The sequence below is a fragment of the Entelurus aequoreus genome, linkage group LG17 (assembly GCF_033978785.1).
Source record: "Entelurus aequoreus isolate RoL-2023_Sb linkage group LG17, RoL_Eaeq_v1.1, whole genome shotgun sequence".
Taxonomy (NCBI): Eukaryota; Metazoa; Chordata; class Actinopteri; order Syngnathiformes; family Syngnathidae; genus Entelurus; species Entelurus aequoreus.
Window position 1 is genome coordinate 35,656,755 of NC_084747.1, and position 27,549 is coordinate 35,684,303.

The 27,549-nt window shown below is 41.1% G+C and overlaps 2 protein-coding genes across 4 annotated transcripts; both read left to right on the forward strand.

The window, feature by feature from the left end:
- Nucleotides 1-3,597: 3,597 nt before the first annotated feature.
- Nucleotides 3,598-10,612, forward strand: enkd1 (enkurin domain containing 1). 3 transcript variants are annotated; one of them, XM_062025586.1, is made up of 9 exons: nucleotides 3,598-4,015; nucleotides 4,268-4,349; nucleotides 4,426-4,517; nucleotides 7,170-7,394; nucleotides 7,471-7,637; nucleotides 9,070-9,222; nucleotides 9,677-9,816; nucleotides 9,896-10,032; nucleotides 10,112-10,612. In XM_062025586.1, the coding sequence occupies exons 3-9, from the start codon at nucleotides 4,433-4,435 to the stop codon at nucleotides 10,270-10,272; spliced, it is 1,068 nt and encodes a 355-aa protein (XP_061881570.1). In that variant the 5' UTR covers nucleotides 3,598-4,015; nucleotides 4,268-4,349; nucleotides 4,426-4,432; the 3' UTR covers nucleotides 10,273-10,612. The 3 variants fall into 3 exon arrangements, with proteins under 3 accessions (XP_061881570.1, XP_061881571.1, XP_061881572.1); XM_062025587.1 differs by lacking the exon at nucleotides 4,268-4,349; XM_062025588.1 differs by lacking the exon at nucleotides 3,598-4,015 and having other exon boundaries at nucleotides 4,047-4,349.
- Nucleotides 10,613-12,207: 1,595 nt separating this feature from the next.
- polb (polymerase (DNA directed), beta) lies at nucleotides 12,208-27,111 on the forward strand. Its single transcript, XM_062025589.1, has 14 exons — nucleotides 12,208-12,397; nucleotides 12,570-12,627; nucleotides 13,404-13,470; nucleotides 14,276-14,350; nucleotides 23,017-23,075; nucleotides 24,815-24,864; nucleotides 24,944-24,995; nucleotides 25,075-25,129; nucleotides 25,196-25,268; nucleotides 25,344-25,417; nucleotides 25,487-25,573; nucleotides 25,692-25,759; nucleotides 25,847-25,986; nucleotides 26,689-27,111. The coding sequence occupies exons 1-14, from the start codon at nucleotides 12,337-12,339 to the stop codon at nucleotides 26,781-26,783; spliced, it is 1,014 nt and encodes a 337-aa protein (XP_061881573.1). The 5' UTR covers nucleotides 12,208-12,336; the 3' UTR covers nucleotides 26,784-27,111.
- The last annotated feature ends 438 nt before the right edge of the window (nucleotides 27,112-27,549 follow it).

Consider the following 27,549-nt stretch of genomic DNA (forward strand, 5'->3'; position numbering starts at 1 on the left):
TGTACCTTTCAGCATTAATGGTGCCTTCACAGATGTGTAAGTTACCCATGCCTTCGGCACTAATACACCCTCGTACCATCACAGATGCTGGCTTTTGTACTTTGCGCCTATAACAATCCGGGTGTTTCTTTTCCTCTTTGGTCCGGAGGACACGACGTCCACAGTTTCCAAAAACAATTTGAAATGGGGACTCGTCAGACCACAGAACACTTTTACACTTTGCATCAGTCCATCTTAGATGAGCTCGGTCCCAGCAAAGCCGGCAGGGTTTCTGGGTGTTGTTGATAAATGGCTTTCGCTTTGCATAGTAGAGTTTTAACTTGCACTTACAGATATAGTGACAAACTGTAGTTACTGACAGTGGGTTTCTGAAGTGTTCCTGAGCCCATGTGGTGATATCCTTTACACACTGATGTCGCTTTTTGATGCAGTGCCGCCTGAAGGAATCGAAGGTCCTTAATATCATCGCTTACATGCAGTGATTTCTCCAGATTCTCTGAACCTTTTGATGATATTACGGACCGTAGATGGTGAAATCCCTAAATTCCTTGCAATAGCTCGTTGAGAAATGTTTTTCTTAAACAGTTCAACAATTTGCTCACGCATTTGTTCACAAAGTGGTGACCCTCGCCCATCCTTGTTTGTGAATAATTCAGCATTTCATGGAAGCTACTTTTATACCCAATTATGGCATCCACCTGTTCCCAATTAACCTGTTCACCTGTGGGATTTTCTATGTGTTTGATGAGCATTCCTCAACTTTCTCAGTCTTTCTTGCCACTTGTGCCAGCTTTTTTGAAACATGTTGCAGGCATCAAATTCCAATTGAGCTCATATTTGCAAAAAATAAAGTTTTCCAGTTCGAACGTGAAGTATCTTGTCTTTGTAGTGTATTCAATTGAATATAGGTTGAAAAGGATTTGCAAATCATTACTTTTTGTTTTTATTTACCATTTACACAACGTGCCAACTTCACTGGTTTTGGGTTTTGTAATAAAAGTAAAATTAGTGACGTCACAGTATGTAAACATACAGACCATTAAAAGGTTAAAGTACCACTGATATAGGTGTGGTGAAATTATCCTCTGCATTTGACCCATCCCCTTGTTCCACCCCCTGGGAGGCGAGGAGAGCAGTGAGCAGCAGCGGTGGCTGCGCTCGGTAATCATTTTGGTGATTTAAATCCCAATTCCGACCCTTGATGCTGAGTGCCAAGCAGGGAGTAATGGGTCCCATTTTTTAGTCTTTGGTATGACTCGACCTACCGATCTGAGAGCCCTAAAAACAATATCAGATGTCTATAAGTTATGGCAGGCTGATGTTGATCTAATAGACAGAAGAATACTAATACATTATATTTTCATAGCAGTTTTTGGGAAGATTAAATTTTTTGTCATGCGGATCAATTGCATGAGTGAGTTGTAAGAACCACTTAAAGGGGAACTGCACTTTTTTTTTGAATGATGCCTATTGTTCACAATCACTGTGAGAGACACACTTCTTTTTTTAGGTGGGGGGTTTAAAGATGATAAAAAAACACTTGGAAGGTGTGACTGATGAGCATTCAAAGCTCTCTAAAAGCAACGTCAAAACCCTCCATTAATGTTTTGTATACACACTGCAAGTATATATAATGTAGTAACAGACACGTTCATAACAATATGTAGTATGTACAATATTTACCCTATTTTGGTCATTTTAATCATTGCCGGAACAAATTCTTTGGCGCATTTATTTCCGTTTTCATAGCAGCGCACTTTTGACTTCCAGTGAGTTTCTACTTACGGATACAAAACGCTTGTCTGTGTTCTAATCATGGCAGACTTGGTAACAAACATAGACGACGACTATTTTTGGGCAAATGAAGATTCACAACCTTATACTTTTGAATCTGAATTTATGGAGGATGAACTACTGCTTCTAGAAGCCAGCATAAAGGAAGAGTGAGACAGAAGCCGTGAGAGTGAGGCGAAAGTGAATCGACGCTCCAAATTGTGGAACTTGAAGCCATGCAGTACATGCGCTCTATGGCTCGCTGTGTACAAACAAAACATGAAATGTGGGCTAATACTTTATACATACTGTAATACATACCTAGGCAATTATTTTGACTCGGGGGGCCAAATTTAGACAAAGAAATGTGTCTGGGGGCCAGTATATCTATCTATGTTTACATATACTAATAAACTAATACAAAAACTCACAATAATGTCTGATTGAAAGCTAAAAACGTTATGACAGACCGCCTTAAAAAACGGAATGGAATTTTTTTACTGAATGAGACACCCAGAATGTACATGAAAATAAAGAATGTGGGATTTAAAATATTAACTATGAACGATAAAACACTGAATATTGACAACATATGAACGTCACACCCCATGTCGATCAACATATTTACAATCAAGCGAAACGCAACAAAAATGCAACAAACACAGCGAAATAGGATTGCGAAGGGTAAAAAAAAAAAAAAGCCCACCTACAATCTGATACATCTGGTATATCACTAAGCTTTAGAACTTTGTTGTAAAAATGTCCTTCCACGTCTGTCCCTGACACACGCATTGCAGGCCGGCCGCTCTGGAAACACTCTGTGGAAACGCTCCCAACCCACACTGCTTGGTGCCTTGTCTTGAGCTGCTGTGACGTAGATGACCATAGTAAAACTGAGGGACGGCGTGGCGGGGTTAGGAGAGTGGCCGTGCCAGCAACCTGAGGGTTCCTGGTTCAATCCCCACCTACTACCAACCTCGTCACGTCCGTTGTGTCTTTGAGCAAGACACTTCACCCTTGCTCCTGATGGGTCGTGGTTAGGGCCTTGCATGGCAGCTCCCGCCATCAGTGTGGGAAAGTGTGTGTGAATGGGTGAATGTGTAAATAGTGTCATAAGCGCTTTGAGTACCTTGAAGGTAGAAAAGCGCTATACAAGTATAACCCATTTACCATTTACCATAACTAGTATATCATGCAAAAGCGCAGATTCCAACCATTGAAATACTTTGGATCGTTCAAGACTTCCGGTCATTTCAAAACATCACTGCACATCATAATGGCGGCTACAATTTCGATCTTAAAAATCTAAAAAAAATTTAGGGGAAAGTCTGGCGGGCCTTAATTTGCCCAGGTTTACTGTAATATGATTGTTTGTGTTTTTCAGTCAGTACAAGTTGCTCTCCTATCAAAGTTGTGTGCATTACAAACTCAAACGCGATTCGTGTTGATGTAGAAGCTATCTTATCTCTTTCCGTAGTTAGCCTTTATGGCTAATACCGTAGCACGCCAACGTCGTCTTAGTACTCTTAAAAAAAAAAAAAAATAAGTGTTCGCTCTTACAATAACAAAATTTGCTACAGTTTGGTTATAATACAGGTTACCGAACGTAAATGAAGTACTGTTGACAGTTTGTGAATGCATTTTAAAGTGATTTAGAGGTAGAATTGATTGCCTCCATTAGCTGCATTGCTAGCTACAAAGAACTAGTATTTTTTATGTTAGAAAGTTAAAAAAAAAAAAAAACCTTTTGTCTTCTTGCCTCTTATGATTGTGAACTATAAGCAAGATTAAGAGTTAAATAATAATAATAAAAGTCCATAAATAGCTAATGCAGTAATAAGATGGGATATTTAAAGAAGAATTAACACATTTTTAAATAATACCGTACTTCTTACCTTACTTAAAACGCTCATATTTGCACTACACTCGTAGGCATTCGTGTTCTGTGTCCCTACCTAACATCTGTAGCTGCTGAAAGGGAGAAACTAACGATGTGCCCGGGCTTCAAATATAAAACATGATTTGAAGAAAAAAATCCCGTATATTTTGGATGCATCATCGTCGTTACTACTGTATTCATGTCCAATCAATTTGTTCTCCAATGCAATTCACAGTACAAATCGAGATTCATTTAGTTTTTATCTCATTACGTTCTGCCGCCGTTGCCATGGTGATGACGCTCAAACAAACGTCATCAGCCTGCGTGGGCGATATTAATCCTCAGCTCAACAACATCGTCGAGGTAAACGCATTTCTCTAAGCCATTTTGCGCAACAAAACCGTTTTCTTTTATAATTTCGACTGTACCTTGTGTTGCTTCTCGAGGGCCACGTTAGATTAATCTTTGTTTAAAATGCTACCGTTAATATATTGATATTACACGTCGCAGTTACTGATGAGTCCTATATTTATGCCACTATCGTTCCTTAGGTTATTGTTGCTGACATAATTACAGATTCCTTTTAATCTTTGAACCTTTTTATCATCATTGTAGGAGAGGGAAGGTGAGAGAGAGAGAACTATATTTGTATTTATATAGTCTAAGGCTGCAGGAAACACTTCCACTCTGGCATAGGGTCGGTATTGGGAATAATATGTTATGTTAGAAATCCTGCAAGTCTGTTTGCTGACATTGTTATTATAAATTGACAGCTTTTCAATGTGTGAGGGGCGCTCATCAATATGTGGACCCATACCTCCGGACCCATCGCTGTTTCCTCAGTACTACAACAGACCTGCTTCAGGTTAGTCATGGACAGACAGACTATACTGTATTTCACAAAAGTGAGCACACCTCACATTTCATTCACATTTTACATCGCTTCTACGACAATATTTAGGCAATAATGTGTTGAGTCAGCCTGACTGGATAGTAAATCCATACTGCTATACAATCTGTACGCGGACTATACTCTAAAGTACAAACCCCAAAAACCAGTGAAGTTGGCATGTTGTGTAAATCGTAAATAAAAACAAAATACAATGATTTGCAAATCCTTTTCAACTTATATTCAATTGAATAGACTCCAAAGACAATATACTTAACGTTCAAACTGGGATTTTTTTTTTTTTTTTTGCAAATATTAGCTCATTTTGAATTTGATGCCTGCAACATGTTTAAAAAAAGCTAGCACAAGAGGCAAGAAAGACTGAGAAAGTTGAGGAATGCTCATCAAACACTTATTTGGAACATTCCACAGGTGAGGCTAATTGGGAACAGGTGGGTGCCATGCTTGGGTATAAAAGCAGTTTCCATGAAATGCTGAGTCATTCACAAACAAGGATGGGGCGAGGGTCACCACCTTGTGAACAAACGCGTGAGCAAATTGTCGAACAGTTTAAGAACAACATTTCTCAACGAGCTATTGCAAGGAATTTAGGGATTTCACCATCTACGGTCAGTAATATTATCAAAAGGTTCAAAGAATCTGGAGAAATCACTGCACATAAGCGATGATATTACGGACCTTCGATCCCTCAGGCGGTCCTGCGTGAAAAAGCGACATCAGTGTGTAAAGGATATCACCACATGGGCTCAGGAACACTTCAGAAAACCACTGTCAGTAACTACAGTTTGTCGTTACATCTGTACAAGTGCAGGTTAAAACTCTACTATGCAGAGCCAGAGCCATTTATCAACAACACCCAGAAACGCTGCCGGCTTTGTTGGGCCTGAGCTCATCTAAGATGGAGTGATGCAAAGTGTACTGTGGTCTGACGAGTCCACATTTCAAATAGTTTTCGGAAACTGTGGACGTCGTGTCCTCCGAAACAAAGAGGAAAAGAACCATCCGGATTCTTATAGGCGCAAAGTTCAAAAGCCAGCATCTGTGATGGTATGGGGGTGTACTAGTGCCCAAGACATGGGTAACTTACACATCTGTGAAGGCAGCATTATTGTTGAAAGGTACACACAGGTTTTGGAGCAACATATGCTGCCATCGAAGCAACGTTATCATGGACGCTCCTGCTTATTTCAGCAAGACAATGCCAAGCCACGTGTTACAACAGCTTGGCTTCATAGTAAAAGAGTGCGGGTACTAGACTGGCCTGCCTGTAGTCCAGATGTCTCCCACTGAAAATGTGTGGCGCAATATGAAGCCTGAAATACCACAACAGAGACCCCGGACTGTTGAACAACTTAAGCTGTGCATCAAGCAAGAATGGGAAAGAATTCCGCCTGAAAAGCTTCAAAAATTGGTCTCCTCAGTCCCCAAACGTTTACAGTGTTGTTAAAAGGAAAGGCCATTTAACACAGTGGTAAAAATGCCCCTGTGCCAACTTTTTTGCACTGTGTTGCCGCCATTAAATTTTAAGTTAATGATTATTTGAAAACAAAAATTAAGTTGCTCCGTTCGAACATTAAATATCCTGTCTTTGCAGTCTAATCAATTGGATATAAGTTGAAAAGGATTTGCAAATAATTGTATTCTGTTTTTATTTACGAATTACACAATGTGCCAACTTCACTGGTTTTGGAGTTTGTATATCCAAGTTTCTTTACTCTGTTACAAAATGGTTGCTGAATTGTGAGGTGTACAGTACTTACTTTTGTGAGATACTATTCATAAATACAATCAACAATTATACAATTAGACCATCAAATTAAAAATAGTTTATTCATTTTCAGTAAAACACAAAGAAGAAATAAATGATAAAAATTTGTGCAATAAACAATAAAAACACCAGATTCCGCACCAAAAACTATGATGAATACACTATACAATTTCAAAATGTAAATAGTTAGTTCATTTGCAGTAAAAAGGGATCAATCATAAATATATATATCTTTAGAATATAACAGCTGTGCAATAAAAGCACCAGAGTCGACACCAAAAACACTTCATTTTGACCTACATACAACCCATCAAAATTTGTCCAAAAACAATATTTTGCTCGCCAAAGAATGAAACATTGGACCATAACACCCAATTTTGCTACAAAAACACCCTCCTCAGTAGCGAAAACAACTGCTTCTGCAAAAACAAAACTTAAAATGCAACAAAAACTATAATTTGCATCAATAAATACATGCATTTAAAACTTTTTATTGTAATTATAATATAAAACTAAAATAAATACAATATCAAATTATAAATAGTTGGTTCCTTTGCCGTAAAAAAGGTAATAAAAATCCACCTGTCTTTAAAACATAACAGCTGTGTTTGTGCAAAAAAAACGGACTTGACACCAAAAACACTTAATTTTAATCTAAATAACCCACCTGAAACCGGTCCAAAAACAACTACTGCTTCTAAAAAAAAAACTTAAAATGCATCAAAAACTACATGCATTTGAAGCCCTTATCGCATCTTTAGTGATGTAAATACAATCCTAGTACAGGATACACTTTTCGGAATGAATTAATGGGTTTCATTTTCTTCGTCGCCTTCCAGCTCAAGATCTCCGGGAGGGAATCAGAGGCGGCACGTTAGCCCTACTCTCAGGACCCCTGGCTCCGGATCCTGTTCTGCACCCTGACTGCTACAACGCTCGTACCTCAGCAGGTCACCCACGTATCAGCCCCAATGCCTCCCACATCCAGGAACGAGGTCAGAGAGGCGTCATGAGGGAGCTACTTAAACTAGACATATTTCCCACAACAGAGATTTCTAAACCAAGTAAGTTTATTTACCTTACTTCCAGTTTGAATGTTACCGACAACATTGATGTACATATAACCTTTGACCAATTCAGAAGAACGAAAGAGTGACTTTCGCAAGGAGAATGTCCGTCGTCTTCGGGATATCCAGAGACGTTGTAAAGAACTGGAAGCTGAGAGAGCCCGTTCAACTCCAGTCAAAGCTCTCTGGACTTCACCCAAATACCAGAATGTTCCATCCAAGTTCATGACAAACCTACAGGTGACAATCATAGCAACACAAAAGTGCAAGCATCCATTAAGTCAACAAAAGAAAAAAATAGAGGGCTGTAGACGAAACAAATATTCTCCGTGATATAAATCTCAAGTAATTAATTAATGACAGGGCACTTCAATGAAATGTTACCACAAAAATATTCTCTCACTGACAGCAATTTAATGGCAACATTTCCCAGATGAGCACATTGGCTCCTTTGACACACAGCTTTAGTTGTTCTTTTAGAAGGCAGCGATACTGGCTTCAAATTCTGGTAGTATAGCTGATTTAGGAAGGTTTAAACATTTATGGTATAATGATGTTAAAATTGTAATTTTGTGATTCAAAAATATATTTTTGAACAACATATTTTTATAAATTATTTTTAGTAAAAAACATGCATCAATTGAATTCTTGTTTGATTCAAAAAAGTATAAAAATCATGTGAAGAACATTTTGTAATAAAGTGGAGACCTCCAAATAAAGTCTGCCTTGGGCCCCAGTTTAGTCTTTGATGGCTCTTGGAGACCCGCATATATTTCTGTCCTTCCACATCCTGGGGAGCGTCAGGTTCTGCAATCAGCAGCGTGCACTCTGACCAGAACGTCAATGTCAGTAAATCACCTTTATTGTAAAGCCACACACAAAAACAAAACAGGGCATCTCTCTGCTAACACCTGCTAAACTAAAACCTGCGCAGTGGCCTTGTGGTTAGAGTGTCCGCCCTGAGACTGAAAGGTTGTGAGTTCCAACCCCGGCCGAGTCATACCAAAGACTATAAAAATGGGACCCATTGCCTCCCTGCTTGGTACTCAGCATCAAGGGTTGGAACTGGGGGTTAAATCACCAAAATGATTCCCGAGTGCGGCCACCGCTGCTGCTCACTGCTCCCATCACCTCCAAAGGGGTGAACATGGGGATGGGTCAAATGCACTGTTCAGGGTTTAGTCTTGTTGTGTCTATAGGCCGGGAGTCTCTCTCTGCAGGCATCACGAGCAAAGTTCAACTCCCAGGTGTTATTGGAGGGGGGAGGGATGTCAGGGGGCTATCACTGTGATGTCCTTCAGGGGATCGTCTGTTGGGAGCAGCGTCAATGCCATTTAAGGGAGTCGAATAGTAGATATGGATCGTTGTTTTCCAAGCGAGCAGGCATTTCAATGGCTTGTCCGATCTAATCGTCAATGCTGGGTCATAATTTTATAATTTCTTTGTATTTCAATAAGCCTTTCAATGATGTTGTCCAACTTAATCTTCTTTAGGGCCACATAAATCCTGATTGTAAATCTACCATGAGAGTTCACAAACAAAAAAACCCCAAAAGTTTTCAATTGTTAGCTCACAGGCTAAAATATATTTTCTCTCACTGCATTAGTACTTTTGTTACAAAGAATTTAATAGATGGTGTAGTTTTACGTCACAGCTGTTGTCTTATGTGCAGGTTTCCAGTCCGACTGTCAAACCGCAGTGTCAGGACTTCCTAAGGAGTCATTCTAACAATAAATGCCAGCCCCTGCCCAGACCACGCTCAGCGTCCTCTGTCAACTTGCATCGCTCCAAGTCTTGCTCACCTATAGGAGAGGACAATTTGCAAGTAAGAAAATCCTACATCTCAGACCGCCACACCACAAGATTAATTACATAATATAAACATGATGGGCAGCACGGTAGAACAGGGGTTAGTGCATGTGCCTCACAATACGAAGGTCCTGAGTTCAATCCCGGCTCGGGATCTTTCTGTGTGGAGTTTGCATGTTCTCCCCGTGACTGTGTGGGTTCCCTCCGGGTACTCCGGTTTCCTCCCACTTCCAAAGACATGCACATGGGGATAGGTTGATTGGCAACACTAAATTGGCCCTAGTGTGTGAATGTGAGTGTGAATGTTGTCTGTCTATCTGTGTTGGCCCTGGGATGAGGTGGCGACTTGTCCAGGGTGTACCCCGCCTTCCGCCCGAGTGCAGCTGAGATAGGCTCCAGCACCCCCCGCGACCCCGAAAGGGACAAGCGGTAGAAAATGGATGGATGGATATAAACATGATTATGCATAGTTACAGGTTAGAGGTCAGAGCATAGACTTCATCAAGTACAATGCCAAAGCTGCGGGAAAGACCATGCAAAGATCTCAGTCGCTGATAAACCTTCAAGACAAACCAGTGCCCAGCGCTGTCATAGGCCAGGTGCCTCATTAGTGAGTATTCTTGAGCTGCATCTAACCACCAAAATACTTTTTAGTCACATACTCTGACACGGGGTCATTGAACTTGTAGCTTAGAGGAGAGGAAGAAGCAGTGGCGTGAAGAGGAGGAGCGGAGGAGGAAGAACGCAGTAAATCCTTCCATTCCACCTGGTCACACCTTAATGGCTGACCGCGAGAGGCAGGACGCTCTAAAGTCTCTCAAAGAGAGTATGTTTTTCCTCTTCATTTTTAAGTCTTGTTCTTGTTTAGATTTAACTTATTAAATCGTGTTTTTTTCTCTCCATAGGCCACCGCACCCTAGTGACAGAGCTGCTACTGCTGCCTCTCAAAGCTGACAATCTGGGCGTCCGCACACGTCGGGCTCATCTTGATAGGAAACTTTCTGAGATCGAAGAGGCCATTAAAATATTTTCCAGAGATAAGGTTTATGTCAAAATAAATTCCTAACACACATAGAGGAAGAGGAGGAACATCCCCCACCTGCTGGATTAATATAGTTTATTTGGATGTTGGTGTTACACATGTGGCTGCAAGGCCTCCTCTGCTGGACTGACCACTATCAGAAGCCCTGATATCCATTTACAATTTAAATTCTGGTATTTTTCCATGAAATTGCTATTTAACGTCTATTATTTTCATTCATTGTAGTGTCATTTTGTAGCATGTCTCTTAACTGCACTGCTTCAGTATAGTAGGTCTTTGGGTGTCCCACGATTCGATTCAATATCGATTCTTGGGGTCACGATTCGATTCAAAATCGATTTTTTTTTTTTCAATTCAACACGATTCTCGATTCAAAAATGATTTTTTTCCCGATTCAAAACGATTCTTTATTCATTCAATACATAGGATTTCAGCAGGATCTACCCCAGTCTGCTGACATGCAAGCAGAGTAGTAGATTTTTGTAAAAAGCTTTTATAATTGTTAAGGACAATGTTTTATCAACTGTGTGCAATAATGTAAATTTGTTTTAACTATTAAATTAACCAAAAATATGACTTATTTTATCTTTGTGAAAATATTGGACACAGTGTGTTGTCAAGCTTATGAGATGCGATGCAAGTGTAAGCCACTGTGACACTATTGTTCTTTTTTTTTTTTTTTTTTATAAACGTCTAATGATAATGTCAATGAGGGATTTTTAATCACTGCTATGTTGAAATTGTAACTAATATTGATACTGTTGTTAATAATATTCATTTTTGTTTCACTACTTTTGGTTTGTTCTGTGTGGTGTTTGTGTCTCCTCTCAATTGCTCTGTTTATTGCAGTTCTGAGTGTTGCTGGGTCGGGTTTGGTTTTGGAATTGGATTGCATTGTTATGGTATTGCTGTGTATTGTTTTGTTGGATTTATTAATAAAAAAAATAAAATAAAAAAAATTTTAAATTAATTTAAAAAAATTAAATAAGATTTTTTTTAAATGAGAATCGATTCTGAATCGCACAACGTGAGAATCGCGATTCAAACTTGAATCGATTTTTTCCCACACCCCTAAAATATATATGTATATATATATATATATATATATATATATATATATATATATATATATATATATATATATATATATATATATATATATATATATATATATATATATATATATATATATTTACCTGTATATATATAAAATATCTTTTTTAATTTTTTTTTTTTTTTGTCCAATCAGATTCCAGCTTCTATGTGTTGCCATGTCAATGGTGTGATGTTACATTATACAGTAGGACAAAGTGTTACTCTTACTGAGAATGTAATAATCCACCTTGCAAGAGAAAAGGGCTCAAAATGAGCTTGCGTATGAATATTCACAGTTGTACATATATGCGTTTTCCATTATAAAGTTTGGGTAAAGTTTCCATCTAGCAATACGATGTTACTGAAAGTGTGATGTCTGTATCTACTTCATGCACTAGAAAATTCTACTTTTAAAACCACCGGTTGATGGGAATTTATTTTAAATAAGTCTCTTTAAAAACGATACTTGTTTAGCTAACCTGTGACATCTACATTGATTAAGTGGTTAATATTTGTCGTTTTGTTTTTTTGGAGAACGTTGGCTGAGAGAGACATGCAGTCGCTCATGATTAAAGATGATAACCGGAAATGTCCGTCTTTTTTCCCCCAAATCATTTTCCAAATTAAAATAATATACTGTTGTAAAGATGATAACCGGAAATGTCTTTATCTTTTTTCCAAAATCATTTTCCAAATTAAAATAATGTACTGTTGTCTTTGTCTTTTTTTCCCAAATCATTTTCCAAATTAAAATAATATACTGTTGGTTAAAGATTTTATAACTAAACCTATTTTTGTTTGACAAGAAGGAGTTTACGTCATCACGACGTAACCCCGCCCCCCCCCCCCCCTGCGTGTCTCGTCGCCTATTTCAGTCATTGTTCATGTGCTAGCCAGAAGGCTAGTTCACAATAAAACACGTTTAAGTTATACCGCCTTCAAGTCTAACCGGATTTTTTTACTGAACTGTTCGGAGGATTTGACGGCTGAACCATGAGCAAGAGAAAAGCCCCACAAGAGTCACTAAACGAAGGAATAACAGACTTTCTTGTGGGTATGTGCACCAAAGCTAACCGCTGAGCAATGCTATTGTGTTAGCTTAAATGAAATTTGTGTTTTTTGAAGAAGACACAAATATAGATGTATTTTTTAAACATAGGTTCATAACTTCATAATTACTGTTATAGTAAAACATTTTGAGTTGAAAATGTATTTTCTGTTTCTAGAGCTGGCTAACTACGAAAAGAACGTCAACAGGGCAATTCACAAGTACAACGCTTACAGGTACTGTGCTAATAATAAAACCACACTGTTAACATACCAGCAGCACGGTGGACCAGGGGTTAGTGCACGTGCCTCACAATACGAAGGTCCTGGGTTCGATGCCCGTGCTCGAGGTCTTTCTGTGTGGAGTTTACATGTTCTCTCCGTGTCTGCGTGGGTTCCCTCCGGGTACTCCGGCTTCCTCCCACCTCCAAAAACATGCTCCTGGGGATAGGTTGATTGGCAACACTAAATTGGCCCTAGTGTGAGAATGTTTTGTTTGTCTAACTGTGTTGGCCCTGCGATGAGGTGGCGACTTGTCCAGGGTGTACACCGCCTGAATGCAGCTTGTATAGTGAATTATGTTTGTGAAGTGAATTATATTTATATAGCGCTTTTCTCTAGTGACTCAAAGCGCTTTTACATAGTGAAACTCAATATCTAAGTTACATTTAAACCAGTGTGGGTGGCACTGGGAGCAGGTGGGTAAAGTATCTTGCCCAAGGACACAACGGCAGCGACTAGGATGGCGGAAGCGGGGATCGAACCTGCAACCCTCAAGTTGCTGGCACGGCCACTCTACCAACCGAGCTATACCGCCCCGTAGGCTCCAACACCCCACCCCTCCCCCGCAATCCCTAGAGGGACAAGCGGTAGAAAATGGATGGATGGATGTTAACATACTGTTCCTTTAACTGCAGCTTCACTGACTTAACTTGACAAATAGTTTCATGAGATTGTAATTCATTGTACTAGTTTTATTTTTTTATCTAACCAAGTTTCCTATTTCAATGTAGGAAAGCAGCCTCAACAATTGCCAAGTATCCTAATAAGATCAGAAATGGTGAAGAAGCCAAGAAGCTGGTACGTACTTTGTGGCTATGGTCATAGTGAAAGACAGAATTATATACACTCTATGTGTAGTAATAATTGATAGTTTTGTCATATTACAGATGACCAGTATGATTTTGGTGAAATAGATCATTGTATATGTAGTAATAGGGCTGGGCAATACAGCCAAAAACAGTTCAGTTCAGTTTCAGTTTGTTTATTTCGAACATGCATACGATTCAATGTAATGCATCACACAACTCCATTGTTTCATTACAGCACGTCGAAAAGGAGTAGGAAGAAGCAGAGCTTATTTAATCCTAACCCTTTTCATACCATAGCAATGCTATCCAATTTCCTTGTTCTCTGTAACAGAACATTGAACAAATAAATAATATACCATAGTAAGCAAACAAATATTAAATACATAAATAATCTTTGTCTCAAAAAAAAGGGTTCAAGATGTTCATCATAATTCTTGTTCTGTGTACTTTGTGAACGCTTGTAGTTTGAACAGTCTCTTAAACTGAATCATATTGGTGCATTGTTTGATTTCTTTGCTCAAGCCATTCCATAATTTAATTCCACATACTGATATACTAAAGGTTGTAAGTGTTGTACGAGCATACAAATGTTTTAAGTTAGTTATTCCTCTAAGGTTATAGTTCTCCTCCTTTGTTGAGAAGAATTGTTGTACATTCTTGGGTAGCAGGTTATATATTTTTTGAATAGCAATTGAAAATGTTGAATGACTTTTGTCAAGCCATGGATGCACTTACCACTTCACAACAAAACATCTCATATATTTTGATATTGCTGTTTTTCCACATCTCAATAGGATGGAGTGGGTGCTAAAATAGCTGAAAAGATTGACGAGTTCCTACAGACGGGAACACTACGGAAATTGGAAAAAGTGAGTATTTTTCAATAACATGTATTTTTACGACTGAGCTTGTAACTCAAAACACGATGTCAAATCAATGTTGTCCAAATAAATTTTAAATCAATTTAATCGGGGCTTCGCCCCACAGAACACCACAGTTTTAAAGGGGAACTACACTTTTTGGGAATTTTCACAATCATTATGAAAGACATGACGACGGATTGGTTTTTTAGTTTTTTTTGCATGCTAAATATTAAATACATGCAATCAAAAGTCAGCTTACAATGGAGCCTATGGGAGCCACTCTATTCTGTTAATAAAGCCCTTAAAAAAACACCCAAACACTTACATTGAGGTTTTATATACAAGTTGTAAGTATATATGTAATGTAGTAACGGGCACATTTATAATAACATTTCATATTTACGTATTTTGATCATTTTAAGCATAGGTGGCGCATACGTTTCAGAAACGCATCACAACGTTTGCTTTTTTTGTTCTTCATCTTTGACTATTCCTCACTGCAGACTTCATGAGAGCCAACAAACATAATAAAACGTCACTTAATGTGCAAGGTCTGCTGTCAATAGGATGGCGACTGCTAGGATGCTCATATATTCCCAATTAGATAAAGAATTACCATAATCCTCGCGAAAGAACGGGGTAAGGGTGGGGGGGACCAAGCTTCTCTTCCTGTCGTTCTCGCCATCTCCAGGTCCGAAAGTGCTGTCGAACTGTACCAATATGTCGGAATACGGCCTCAGACTTCTTCTGTCCAGGTGAGATGCATGATTTATGATCTACAATAAACTTCCAGGGAGCAAGGAACCGAGGAAGCACCTCGCCAGTCGATCGTGTCGAAATTGTACACAGGTTTGTAATCACAGCGCTGCTATAAATAGTTTGTCCACGTTAGCGCTTATAGTAACTATCACTAATATTTGGTGAATATTAAAATCACGAAATGATTATTGTTGTAGTATTTTAAATGGTTATTATTTGAATTTTATGGCCGAAATAGAGGAGCTCCCATTTCATAATGATTGTGAATTCCAAAAAAAAGTGCAGTACCCCTTTAACATGTAACATCCATCCATCCATCCATTTTTTACCGCTTGTCCCTTTCGGGGTCGCAGGGGGTGCTGGAGCCTATCTCAGCTGCAATCAGCGGAAGGCGGGGTACACCCCGGACAAGTCGCTACCTCATCGCAGGGCCAACACAGTTAGACAGACAACATTCACACTCAGATTCACACACTAGAGCCAATTTAGTGTTGCCAATCAACCTATCCCCAGGTGCATTTCTTTGGAGGTGGGAGGAAGCCGGAGTACCCAGAGGGAACATGCAAACTCCACACAGAAAGATCCCGAAAATTTTAAATTGAACTCAGGACCTTCGTATTGTGAGGCACATGCCATCGTGCTGCCCTAACGTGTACCATGTCTAGGAAAATTTACTTTTAGATTAAAATATTGTTTGAAAAACCATATACTAGAAAGTTCAACAAACAACTACAGTAGTTTTATGAATTAATGTAATTATGTTAAGGCAATGTTGCTGGTTTGCGTCGTATAACAATAGGAATTGTCAATTGTTGTTTATGTTACGCGAACATCTTTCAGTGATGGACCGGAGATCAGAGTTGACAGCAACCGATATGTATGTCTGTGTGTAAGACCCAGTGAGCAAAGGTAATGGTCGGTGGTCCAGTTTGTGGAGTCAGGAGATGGAACAAACTGCAACACGCCGGACACACCATCGGCAGCTTTTACATATTTTCATGATTAAATGTCCGCCGTTTTTTTTCCTCTGATTCGAACTCTGGCTGTGGACAATCACCACTTCAACCAGCGGCGTGGAGGCTCAAAACTAAAATTATGCTTGAAACTTAAAGCATGACAAAAAGCAGAGAGACGGATCCTATTTCAAAATACTTGGAAGTTGGGGTGCTCGTAAATTGAAGTACCACTGCATTGTATTCTAGCAGTTCTGGGTAAATTACGGCTCATTAAGATTTTCATACTGGCCCGCTGGACGTTCCCACATAATTATTTTTAAACCTTTAACATCAAAATTATTATGATGTGTTTTCAAATTACCGTAAGTCTTTAACTATAGAAAGTATTTCAATGGTTGGAATCTGCGCTTTTGAGTGATATGAGTTATTACAGTAATCTACTTCACAGCAGCTCAGACAAGGCACCAAGCATTGTGAGCTGGGTTTGTTTCCACTTAGTGTTTCCAGTGCAGCCAGCGTGAAACGCAGCTGTCAGAGACAGATGCGGAAGCAGATTTTTACAACAGATTTCTGCAGAAAAGTGATATTGTGTCAGATTGTATGTTTTTTTACCCTTTGGTTTCATATTTTGCCGTGTTTGTTGCATTTTTGTTGCGCTTCGCTTGATTGTTAAAGATGTCGATCGAGGAGGTGGTGTGATAAGTAAAAGAGGAGTGTTTTTAATATCAGTGTTTTATCGTTCATATTTAATATTTGAAATCCCACACTTTATTTTCATGTGTCTCATTGAGTAAAAACATTTACAATTCCATTCTGTTTTTTGAGATGGTTTGTCATAACGTTTGTAGCATTTAATCAGACTGAGTTTTTTTTGTTGTTCCTGAAACAAGGGCCCAAATCACACATACTGTACAGCAGATTTTTACAGCTATGTGCATGCGTGTACACATGTGTATGTGTGTGTGTATATATGTATGTATACGTGTAAATATGTATATTTGTGTGTATGTATGTATATGTGTGTGCATGTATGTTTATATAAATGTGTGTGTGTGTGTGTGTATGTATATATATATATATATATAATTAGTACTCCTCTCTGAGCTGCCACCTTACCGTTGTAGAGGAGTTTGCGTGTCCCAATGATCCTAGGAGCTATGTTGTCCGGGGGCTTTCATGCCCCCTGGTAGGGTCTCCCAAGACAAACAGGTCCTAGGTGAGGGATCAGACAAAGAGCAGCTCGAAGACTTCTATGGGAATGAAACAACAAAGACTCAGATTTCCCTCGCCCGGACGCGGGTCACCGGGGCCCCCCTCTGGAGCCAGGCCCGGAGTTGGGGCACGATGGCGAGCGCCTGGTGGCCGGACCTGTCCCCATGGGGCCCGGCCGGGCACAGCCCGAAGAGGCAACGTGGGTCACCCCTCCAATGGGTTCACCACTCATGGGAGGGGCCGTAGAGGTCGGGTGCATTGTGAGCTGGGCGGAAGCCGAAGGCAGGGCGGTCTGATCCTCGGCTACAGAAGCTAGCTCTTGGGACGTGGAACGTCACCTCGCTGGGGGGGAAGAAGCCTGAGCTAGTGCGCGAGGTAGAGAAGTTCCGGCTAGATATAGTCGGACTCACCTCGACGCACAGCAAGGGCTCTGGAACCAGTTCTCTCGAGAGGGGCTGGACTCTCTTCTACACTGGCGTTGCACGCAGTGAGAGGCGACGAGCTGGGGTGGCAATTCTTGTTTCCCCCCGGCTCAAAGCCTGCACGTTGGAGTTCAACCCGGTGGACGAGAGGGTAGACTCCCTCCGCCTTCGGGTGGGGGGACGGGTCCTGACTGTTGTTTGTGCTTACGCACCAAACAGCAGTTCAGAGTACCCACCCTTTTTGGATGCGCTCGAGGGAGTACTGGAAAGTGCTCCCCCGGGTGATTCCCTTGTCCTACTGGGTGACTTCAACGCTCATGTTGGCAACGACAGTGAAACCTGGAGAGGCGTGATTGGGAAGAATGGCCGCCCGGATCTGAACCCGAGTGGTGTTTTGTTTTTGGACTTTTGTGCTCGTCACAGATTGTCCATAACGAACACCATGTTCAAACATAAGGGTGTCCATATGTGCACTTGGCACCAGGACACCCTAGGCCGCAGTTCCATGATCGACTTTGTAGTTGTGTCATCAGATTTGCGGCCTCATGTTTTGGACACTCGGGTGAAGAGAGGGGCGGAGCTTTCTACCGATCACCACCTGGTGGTGAGTTGGCTGCGATGGTGGGGGAGGATGCCGGACAGACCTGGCAGGCCCAAACGCATTGTGAGGGTCTGCTGGGAACGTCTGGCAGAGTCTCCTGTCAGAGAGAGTTTCAATTCCCACCTCCGGAAGAACTTTGAACATGTCACGAGGGAGGTGCTGGACATTGAGTCCGAGTGGACCATGTTCCGCGCCTCTATTGTCGAGGCGGCTGATTGGAGCTGTGGCCGCAAGGTAGTTGGTGCCTGTCGTGGCGGTAATCCTAGAACCCGTTGGTGGACACCGGCGGTGAGGGATGCCGTCAAGCTGAAGAAGGAGTCCTATCGGGTTCTTTTGGCTCATAGGACTCCGGAGGCAGCGGACAGGTACCGACAGGCCAAGCGGTGTGCGGCTTCGGCGGTCGCGGAGGCAAAAACTCGGACATGGGAGGAGTTTGGAGAAGCCATGGAAAACGACTTCCGGACGGCTTCGAAGCGATTCTGGACCACCATTCGCCGCCTCAGGAGGGTGAAGCAGTGCACTGTCAACACCGTGTATGGTGCGGATGGTGTTCTGCTGTCCTCGACTGCGGATGTTGTGGATCGGTGGAGGGAATACTTCGAAGTCCTCCTCAATCCCACCAACACGTCTTCCTATGAGGAAGCAGTGCCTGGGGAATCTGTGGTGGGCTCTCCTATTTCTGGGGCTGAGGTTGCTGAGGTAGTTAAAAAGCTCCTCGGTGGCAAGGCCCCGGAGGTAGATGAGATCCGCCCGGAGTTCCTTAAGGCTCTGGATGCTGTGGGGCTGTCTTGGTTGACAAGACTCTGCAGCATCGCGTGGACATCGGGGGCGGTACCTCTGGATTGGCAGACCGGGGTGATGGTTCCTCTCTTTAAGAAGGGGAACCGGAGGGTGTGTTCCAACTATCGTGGGATCACACTCCTCAGCCTTCCCGGTAAGGTTTATTCGGGTGTACTGGAGAGGAGGCTACGCTGGATAGTCGAACCTCGGATTCAGGAGGAACAGTGTGGTTTTCGTCCTGGTCGTGGAACTGTGGACCAGCTCTATACTCTCGGCAGGATCCTTGAGGGTGCATGGGAGTTTGCCCAACCAGTCTACATGTGCTTTGTGGACTTGGAGAAGGCATTCGACCGTGTCCCTCGGGAGGTCCTGTGGGGAGTGCTCATAGAGTATGGGGTATCGGACTGTCTGATTGTGGCGGTCCGCTCCCTGTACGATCAGTGTCAGAGCTTGGTCCGCATTGCCGGCAGTAAGTCGGACACGTTTCCAGTGAGGGTTGGACTCCGCCAAGGCTGCCCTTTGTCACCGATTCTGTTCGTAACTTTTATGGACAGAATTTCTAGGCGCAGTGAAGGCGCTGAGGGGATCCGGTTTGGTGGCTGCAGGATTAGGTCTCTGCTTTTTGCGGATGATGTGGTCCTGATGGCTTCATCCGGCCAGGATCTTCAGCTCTCGCTGGATCGGTTCGCAGCCGAGTGTGAAGCGACTGGGATGAAAATCAGCACCTCCAAGTCCGAGTCCATGGTTCTCGCCCGGAAAAGGGTGGAGTGCCATCTCCGGGTTGGGGAGGAGACTCTGCCCCAAGTGGAGGAGTTCAAGTACCTAGGAGTCTTGTTCACGAGTGGGGGAAGAGTGGATCGTGAGGTCGACAGGCGGATCGGTGCGGCGTCTTCAGTAATGCGGACGCTGTATCGATCCGTTGTGGTGAAGAAGGAGCTGAGCCGGAAGGCAAAGCTCTCAATTTACCGGTCGTTCTACGTTCCCATCCTCACCTATGGTCATGAGCTTTGGGTTATGACCGAAAGGACAAGATCACGGGTACAGGCGGCCGAAATGAGTTTCCTACGCCGGGTGGCGGGGCTCTCCCTTAGAGATAGGGTGAGAAGCTCTGCCATCCGGGGGGAGCTCAAAGTAAAGCCGCTGCTCCTCCACATCGAGAGGAGCCAGATGAGGTGGTTCGGGCATCTGGTCAGGATGCCACCCGAACGCCTCCCTCGGGAGGTGTTTAGGGCACGTCCAACCGGTAGGAGGCCACGGGGAAGACCCAGGACTTGTTGGGAAGACTATGTCTCCCGGCTGGCCTGGGAACGCCTCGGGATCCCCCGGGAGGAGCTGGACGAAGTGGCTGGGGAGAGGAAAGTCTGGGCTTCCCTGCTTAGGCTGCTGCCCCCGCGACCCGACCTCGGATAAGCGGAAGAAGATGGATGGATGGATGGATATAATTAGTAGTGTGCATCTCTGCCTGAAATGACATAAAACGATTTGCTAACAATACATTTTAAAGCATTACGATTAGATGCGATACAGTTTGATGCGATTCGATGCAGATGGAATCTTTGCATTTAAAAAATATATATGTATCAGGTCAGAACAATGTCATTGTGTTAATTTTTTAAATAGACTCAGACAAAACACTTTTGGAAAAGCTGCCAGGTTTTCAGTGTAGAAATTCAAATACTTTTTCAAAGTGCCATTCTGCTGGTTCATTCTACTGTGCAGCTAGGTCTACTTAGTGGCCTAGTGGTTAATGTCCGCCCTGAGATCAGTAGGTTGTGAGTTCAAACCCCGGCCGAGTCATACCAAAGACTATAACAATGGGACCCATTACCTCCCTGCTTGGCACTCAGCATCAAGGGTTGGAATTGCGGGTTAAAATCACCAAAAATGATTCCCGGGTGCGGCACCGCTGCTGCCCACTGTTCCCCTCACCTCCCAGGGGATGGGTCAAATGCAGAGGACAAATTTCACCACACCTAGTGTGTGTGACAATCATTGGTACTTTAACTTTAACTTATCTTTGGCACAATGAACAGTGAAGGATATGATGTGATTACCTCACAAAGCTGTGGCTAAGTTGGGGCTGGAAGTCTTTCAAATCAGTTTCCTTGTCTTACCAGTTGGTAGCTCGGCTAGCATTAGCATCCCTAGCTCCTTCATCACCTGCTTAAAGGCCTACTGAAACCCACTACTACCGACCACGCAGTTTGATAGTTTATATATCAATGATGAAATCTTAACATTGCAACACATGCCAATACGCCCGGGTTAACTTATAAAGTGCAATTTTAAATTTCCCGCCACACTTCCGGTTGAAAACGTCTAGATATGATGACGTATGCGCGTGACGTCAATCGTTGATACAGAAGTATTCGGGCCCATTGAATCCAATACAAAAAAGCTCTGTTTTCATCCCAAAATTCCACAGTATTCTGGACATCTGTGTTGGTGAATCTTTTGCAATTTGTTTAATGAACAATGGAGACTGCAAAGAAGAAAGCGGTAGGTGCGATCGTTGTATTAGCGGCGGACTACAGCAACACAACCAGGAGGACTTTGAGATGGATAGCAGACGCGCTACCGTGAGTACAGCTTTGGCTTCCAAACATTTGATCGCTTGCCCGTACGTGCGTGGCGCTATGTGCATGTCACGTACGTAACTTTGGGGAAATATATGTTTCTTGCCGACTCTGATGGCGGCCGGGGTGTCGTCGAAAGCTACAACGCCCGCCGCCGTCTCGTAACTAAGTTAGCTTCGATGGCGTCGTTAGCAACAGCATTGTTAAGCTTCGCCAAGCTGGAAATTATTAACCGTGTATTTACATGTCCATGGTTTAATAGTATTGTTGATCTTCTGTCTATCCTTCCAGTCAGGGGTTTATTTCTTTTGTTTCTATCTGCATTTGAGCCCGATGCTATCACGTTAGCTCAGTAGCTAAAGAGCTTCGCCGATGTATTGTCGTGGAGATAAAAGTCACTGTGAATGCCCATTTTGCGTTCTCGACTCTCATTTTCAAGAGGATATAGTATCCGAGGTGGTTTGAAATACAAATCCGTGATCCACAATAGAAAAAGGATAAAGTGTGGAATCCAATGAATCCTTGTGCCTAAGTTACGGTCAGAGCGAAAAAAGATGCGTCCTTCACTCTCACGTTCCTTATCCACGTATCTTTCATCCTCGCTCAAAGGAATGGGGTAATCGTCGCTTTCTCGGTCCGAATCTCTCTCGCTGCATTGTAAACAATGGGAAAATGTGAGGAATCCTTCCTCCTGTGACGTCACGCTACTTCCAGTATAGGCAAGGCTTTTTTTTATCAGCGACCAAAAGTTGCGAACTTTATCGTCGTTGTTCTCTACTAAATCCTTTCAGCAAAAATATGGCAATATCGCGAAATGATCAAGTATGACACGTAGAATGGATCTGCTATCCCTGTTTAAATAAATAAAAATCACTTCAGTAGGCCTTTAAGTGTCTCCATACCGTCACAACAGATGGGTGCTTTGATTAGTCGTGTTACCGCTACTTTATCGCTGCTTAATTCAGGGGTGAATTGTTTGTAAACTCTTTTGGTGCTGTCTGTTGCTCTGTTGTTGTCAGTCGCAAATGAGAACATTACTCTTGTATTACGTCATCACAGAAGTCTCGCAAAATTAGAGCGGCCATATTTTGTAGCACAGCTCCAACCAACCAATTTATGATTGTCCAACTGGACATCGACTGATCCATACTAGATATAGATCGATCCAGAGGCTCGCCAAACAGTGTACTCATATCTCTTAAGTCTAAATTGGTTTTCGATTTGTACCAATTAATTTTTATATCCCTAATATATATCTGTATTTTACACACCAGACCCAATACACATTGTTTTCTCTCAATGTGGCCCCCAAGTCAAAACAATTGCCCAGGCCTTTATTATAGAGACACCTTTTATTTATTTTCAGATTCGAAATGATGACACCAGCTCTTCCATCAATTTTCTCACAAGAGTAACCGGAATCGGGTAAGAAGCTACGATGTAACAGATAAAAATGACCTATTTTGTAGTTCATGTAACAAAATTCAGCAATGTCAAAATAATTTTCCTTCTTTAGACTTAGACTTTCCTCAAATAAGTACCCCACTGTAATAGATATCATGCTCCAATTAATCTTAATGTGTAACTTCCATTTAATCGCCTCACCTCATAAATAGACAACTCCTTTTTCCTTTCAGTAAAAAAAAAAAAAAATCAAACATGAGGCAACATCTGATACCCTCAAGTGCGTGCTATTTTTACCCCAACATATTTTAACATTGACTTGCAAATGGGGGAAAAAGGTCTACTAAGATAGCTAAGTTACAGAAAAATGTTGTGGAACAGATTTAGCCTTGAGATAGTGATATAGGCCATGATACAACATACAAATGTAAACACACTTGCTCATTCTACTGAATAGAAAAGTGTCTCTAAACTTTTGACTCGGACTGTTTGTATAATTGTTAAATTGTGGTAAAAATAATTGAAAACATTTGTACAAACAAAAGCAACCCTTACATCATAAATAGAAACCTGGTACTCTCCGCAGCTGAGTGAATAAAGGCCAATTACTGTATATGAGTATTATTCGCAGAAAACACAACAGCATTTTGTTCAGGAGAGAACACAAAATACAAATAACAGAAGAAATTAACGCATTAAAAAGATGGTTAGAAAAAAACAGACTATCTTTGAATCTCGGTAAGAGCTGACAAGAAAGTCACACACAACTACAAATAGACGGAGTAGATATTGAAAGAGTAAAGGAAAACCTTTTTTTTTTTAAATGTAATAATAGATGATCCAATAAATTGGAAACTTCATGTAAAAAAATATACAACAAAGTAGCAAGAAATAATCATATAATTAATAAAGCAGAATATGTTCTGGACCAAAAGTCACGCCATATTCTTGACAGCTCGCTAGTGTTACCATATCTGAGTTATTGTGCAGAAATATGGGGAAACAACTACAAAAGTACACTTCATTCACTAATCGTGTTACAAAAAAGGTCAATTTGGATAATACACAATGCTAGATATAGAGAACATACAAATCCTTCATTTATTGAATCAATAATATTGAAATACAATGAATTGGTGAATTTGCCAACAGCTACAATTATGTACAGAGAAAACGATAACCTGTTACCCAAAAATGTACAACAAATCTTCTCAAGGGAAGAAGAGAAATATAACTTTAGAGAACAATTTTACCTAAAACGTTTGTATTTACACACAACACTAAAGACTTAGCATATCAGTATGTGGAATTAAATTATGGAATGGATTAAGTAAAGAAGTGAAACAATGTACTGATATGATCCACTTTAAGAAACTCTTCAAACTACAAGTGTTTACAAAGTACAAAGAAGGAGAATACTGGTAAATGTCTGAACTTGGGTTTTAAAAAAAAAAGGAGATATCATTTATCTCATTAAGAGTGACTTACCTTGTTCTGAGGGAAACTGTTGTATTAACACTCCACCGATTGAAATGTGTACATACAGAGCACAGGGAGTGAACATATGTGCAAGTAATTGATATGAAGTGGAAAATATGTAGGATTAATAAGCACCGCTTCTTCCTACTCCTTTTTGGACACGTAATGAAAATTTTAAATTGTGATCACTATGTATGAAACTATATATGTTCAAATAAATCAAATCTGATTGAGCAAATACAGCAGATGTAACAATGTGCCTCTTCTCTGTGTGCACTTAGCCCAGCAGCTGCCAGGAAGTTTTTTGAAGAAGGCGTAAAGAGTCTTGAAGGTAATTTTGCAAAACACGACAATGTATCTCTGTCCAAGATCCACACAAATGTTTGTTTCTTTCGTTGTTCTATTTTTAGATTTGAAGAAGATTGAGCACAAGCTTAACCATCACCAGAAGATTGGACTCCAGTGGGTTTGTTGTCAAGTGGTACAATGTCTCATAGTTCCTGAACTCTTCTCACACATTACTCAAATCTACCTCATTCAGATATTTTGAAGACTTTGAGAAAAGGATTCCGCGAGCTGAAATGGAAAAGATGGAGGTGATGAAGGTTTCTTATAATTGTCACTAACAGGTTGTGTAAAACCTTTATGTTGTCCTTGTTTAGACACTTATTCTTGGAGAGTTGAGGAAGATTGATACAGTCTACATAGGGACAATATGTGGAAGTTACAGGAGAGGTAAACACAAGTTTCACTATACAATGACATTGCTGTTACTTCATTAATAATGAGACCCTGACTCCAAATGTTCAGGCGCTGCCTCCAGTGGTGATATTGATATCTTGCTGACCCACCCTGACTTCACCTCTCAGACTGAGAAGAAGCAAGTAAGTATCTATAAACAATATGTTGCCATTGAATTGAATGTAACCTGTATGTGTAAACCTGTTTTCCAGCCTAAGCTTCTCCATGCTGTGGTAGAACATTTGGAGTCTATTGGTTTTGTGACTGACACGCTATCCAAAGGGGACACCAAGTTCATGGTGAGGGCCCCGATGTACTCGCTGCATTTTGGCAATACTGATGCAGTTAGTTAGGAGAGTCAACATACATGCACACATAAAGCACGTGACAACAATCTACTGATTTGTGTGTTTCCAGGGTGTCTGCCAGCTGCAGCAAGGAGATGAAGATGAGGAAGAATACCTTCACAGGCGCATTGATATCAGGTGCAATGTTTTATATATTTCTGTATTTTTATTTTTTCAAACCAAATGTGTTTTATGGTAATACGTCACTCCGCCCGCTACCTGTAGGTTAATCCCAAAGGACCAGTACTACTGTGGTATTTTGTATTTCACTGGGAGTGATATCTTCAATAAAAACATGAGAACCCATGCTTTGGAGAAGGGCTTCACACTCAACGAGTACACCATAAGACCACTTGGGGTCACTGGTGAGTAGCATGTCAAAAATAATCAACAAAGGGCACTTTCTAGGCTCCAAACAATTTTTTTATTTTATTTTAAAAAGACTTGGATAACATGCAAACTTTGTAGAAACAAATAAAAAATACATTTTAAATAGGTGGCGTGGCGAAGTTGGTAGAGTGGCCGTGCCAGCAATCGGAGGGTTGCTGGTTACTGGGGTTCAATCCCCACCTTCTACCATCCTAGTCACGTCCGTTGTGTCCTTGGGCAAGACACTTCACCCTTGCTCCTGATGGCTGCTGGTTAGCGCCTTGCATGGCAGCTCCCGCCATCAGTGTGTGAATGTGTGTGTGAATGGGTGAATGTGGAAATACTGTCAAAGCGCTTTGAGTACCTTGAAGGTAGAAAAGCGCTATACAAGTATAACCCATTTATCATTTATCATAAATAAGTTAATAGCCTGAACTTGGTTATATTTATGCTGTTAACACACATCTGTGATCGGTTCAATTGTCATTTGGACTGGAGGTCAGATCACTTTCATACCTTAATCAAACTGCACAGACATAAATCGGAACTGCAAAATAGGTCCAAAGGAAGGGTTTAAACAGCTCTGAAGTAGCATTTGAATTGTGCCCCAAAATGACCCCTTTAATGGGCTTCTGTAATCTCCATCATCTCGGTTTGCTGTTGAATTATCCTCATTTGTCTTTGTTGCTTTGTTGTAGGTGTGGCAGGGGAGCCTCTTTTGGTGGATAGTGAAAAAGACATCTTTGATTACATCCAATACAAATACAAGGAGCCGAAGGATCGAAGTGAATAAAGACAAAGAACGCTTTTAAGTCTTGAAACACATTTGCAACTGTGTGACTGTGGTATGGCCTGCATGAGCGAAGTGCACTTGAGGGCATTTTTTTGTTATAGGTATTGTACAGTATTTTTGTTATCTATCAAGTTTTTTCATCAAAAGTCTTGGTGTGCACTTCCAAGGATGATTTATAATTGTATTTTAACAGGATTGCCAAGACACTACTACAACCTGTAACTCGCCAGTCTTGATGTAGTCTTGCCCTTGTCTGGCTTAGTAGTAATAAGTCATTTTAAACTGGAAATCATTGAGAATATTGAATACATTGGAGATGAGTTACAAAGGAATGTGTATCCGAGTTTTCTGTGTTTATTATATATAATATATATATATATATACACTACCGTTCAAAAGTTTGGGGTCACATTGAAATGTCCTTACTTTTTAAGGAAAAGCACTGTACTTTTCAATGAAGATAACTAACTAGTCTTAACTTTAAAGAAATACACTCTATACATTGCTAATGTGGTAAATGACTATTCTAGCTGCAAATGTCTGGTTTTTGGTGCAATATCTACATAGGTGTATAGAGGCCCATTTCCAGCAACTATCACTCCAGTGTTCTAATGGTACAATGTGTTTGCTCATTGGCTCAGAAGGCTAATTGATGATTAGAAAACCCTTGTGCAATCATGTTCACACATCTGAAAACAGTTTAACTCGTTACAGAAGCAACAAAACTGACTTTCCTTTGAGCAGATCGAGTTTCTGGAGCATCACA

Bases quoted from the DNA above. Each gene is read 5' to 3' on its own strand.
- enkd1 (XM_062025586.1), top strand. From the start codon at position 4,433: ATGTGTGAGGGGCGCTCATCAATATGTGGACCCATACCTCCGGACCCA. The intron at 7,638-9,069 runs GTGACAATCATA...TCTTATGTGCAG, and splicing joins AGTTCATGACAAACCTACAG to GTTTCCAGTCCGACTGTCAA. The intron at 9,223-9,676 runs GTAAGAAAATCC...GATTATGCATAG, and splicing joins TAGGAGAGGACAATTTGCAA to TTACAGGTTAGAGGTCAGAG.
- polb (XM_062025589.1), top strand. From the start codon at position 12,337: ATGAGCAAGAGAAAAGCCCCACAAGAGTCACTAAACGAAGGAATAACA. The intron at 24,865-24,943 runs GTAATTTTGCAA...TTCTATTTTTAG, and splicing joins AGGCGTAAAGAGTCTTGAAG to ATTTGAAGAAGATTGAGCAC. The intron at 25,574-25,691 runs GTGAGGGCCCCG...GTGTGTTTCCAG, and splicing joins AAGGGGACACCAAGTTCATG to GGTGTCTGCCAGCTGCAGCA.